This window comes from Microcebus murinus, chromosome 27, assembly GCF_040939455.1.
Source record: "Microcebus murinus isolate Inina chromosome 27, M.murinus_Inina_mat1.0, whole genome shotgun sequence".
Taxonomy (NCBI): Eukaryota; Metazoa; Chordata; class Mammalia; order Primates; family Cheirogaleidae; genus Microcebus; species Microcebus murinus.
Window position 1 is genome coordinate 3254461 of NC_134130.1, and position 1644 is coordinate 3256104.

At 46.9% G+C, this 1644-nt stretch overlaps 1 protein-coding gene across 1 annotated transcript; it reads left to right on the forward strand.

The window, feature by feature from the left end:
* The first annotated feature begins 705 nt into the window (after positions 1-705).
* Positions 706-1644, forward strand: LOC105869705 (olfactory receptor 7D4-like). Its single transcript, XM_075998284.1, has one exon. It carries the CDS (start codon positions 706-708, stop codon positions 1642-1644), a length of 939 nt encoding a protein of 312 aa, XP_075854399.1.

Genomic DNA, 1644 nt, shown 5'->3' on the forward strand with positions numbered 1-1644 from the left:
AAAGAAATTAAAAGATCCCATTTTCTAAATCACAACTGTATACTGCACTTTGGGACAGCTATATATCAAAAATCATCGCATCAAAGCCACATAATAATATTATTATTATATAAAATAATAATTATCATCATCATCATCATCATAACAATGGCTATCATTTATTGAGATACTGCTGTACACAAAGATATTTTTAAATGTCACAAAGAAAGTCACAGTAATAAGCACACTTTTAGAAAGAAGCAAGTAAGGCGCTGAAGAGTTGACCATCACAGCACTAGAAGCATAGGATCACAGCATCAAGGCTGTTTGAGTAGAAAATCCATGTCTTAATCACCGTTGTAGAGCTATTAGAATAAGGAAAGTGTGGGGATTGCCCAGGAAAAGACATGAAATGTCTTCTATTATTTTGGAAGGCTCGTATCCAAGAAGTAATTCGTTTACGTCCTTAGATTCAAACAGGACAGTTAGAACCAGTGATGGTACAAAGAGAAAGATTGCAGCTGAATTAAAAGAAGTCTGAATAATACTATGCATTTAACCTAAGCACCGCTTGGCTGGGTGAATCACAGTCTTGCAAAGGACTCCATAGATGGTGAAGAACGTCCATCCAAGGGTGAAGCAATAAAGTTATTCTGTCACCAGCTGTCAGGTGGATGTTCATTGAGTGATACATTTGCCTCCTTCCTCAGCGGACACGCCAACTACATGGCAGCAGAAAACCACACGGAAGTATCAGAATTTCTCCTCTTGGGTCTCACAGATGATCCTGAACTCCAACCCGTTCTCTTCGGGCTGTTCCTGTCCATGTACCTGGTCACGGTGCTCGGGAACCTGCTCATCGTCCTGGCCGTCTCCTCTGACCCCCACCTGCACACCCCCATGTACTTCTTCCTCTCCATCCTGTCCTTGGTTGACATTTGTTTCACCTCCACCACCGTCCCCAAGATGCTGGTGAACATCGACACACACAGCAAAGACATCTCCTACACGGGATGCCTCACTCAGATGTATTTTTTCATGATGTTTGGTGGACTGGATAATTTCCTCCTGACCGTGATGGCCTATGACCGGTTTGTGGCCATCTGCCACCCCCTGCACTACACGGTCATCATGAACCCCCGCCTCTGTGCCCTGCTGGTCCTGATGTCTTGGTGCGTCATTTCTCTGGTCGCCCTGGTTCATGTCGTGCTGATGATGAGGCTGACCTTCTCTTCAGGCACCGAAATCCCACATTTCTTCTGCGAACTGGCTCAGCTCCTCAAGGTGGCCCGCTCTGACACCTTCATTAATAACATCTACCTGTATGTCACCACTCCACTGCTGTGCGTGTTTCCCGTCGCTGGAATCCTATACTCCTACTCTAAAATTGCCTCCTCCTTAATGAAGATGTCCTCCACTGCGAACAAGTATAAAGCATTTTCCACCTGTGGGTCTCACCTCTGTGTGGTCTCCTTGTTCTATGGAACGGCACTTGGGGTCTACCTCAGCTACGCTGTGACCCCTTCTTCCCAGAGCTGCGCCATCGCCTCGGTGGTGTACACGGTGGTCACCCCCATGCTGAACCCCTTCATCTACAGCCTGAGGAACAAGGACGTGAAGGGGGCCCTGGGAAGACTGCTCAGCCCGGCAGCCTCTCGCCTGTGA

Bases quoted from the DNA above. Each gene is read 5' to 3' on its own strand.
- LOC105869705 (XM_075998284.1), top strand. From the start codon at position 706: ATGGCAGCAGAAAACCACACGGAAGTATCAGAATTTCTCCTCTTGGGT.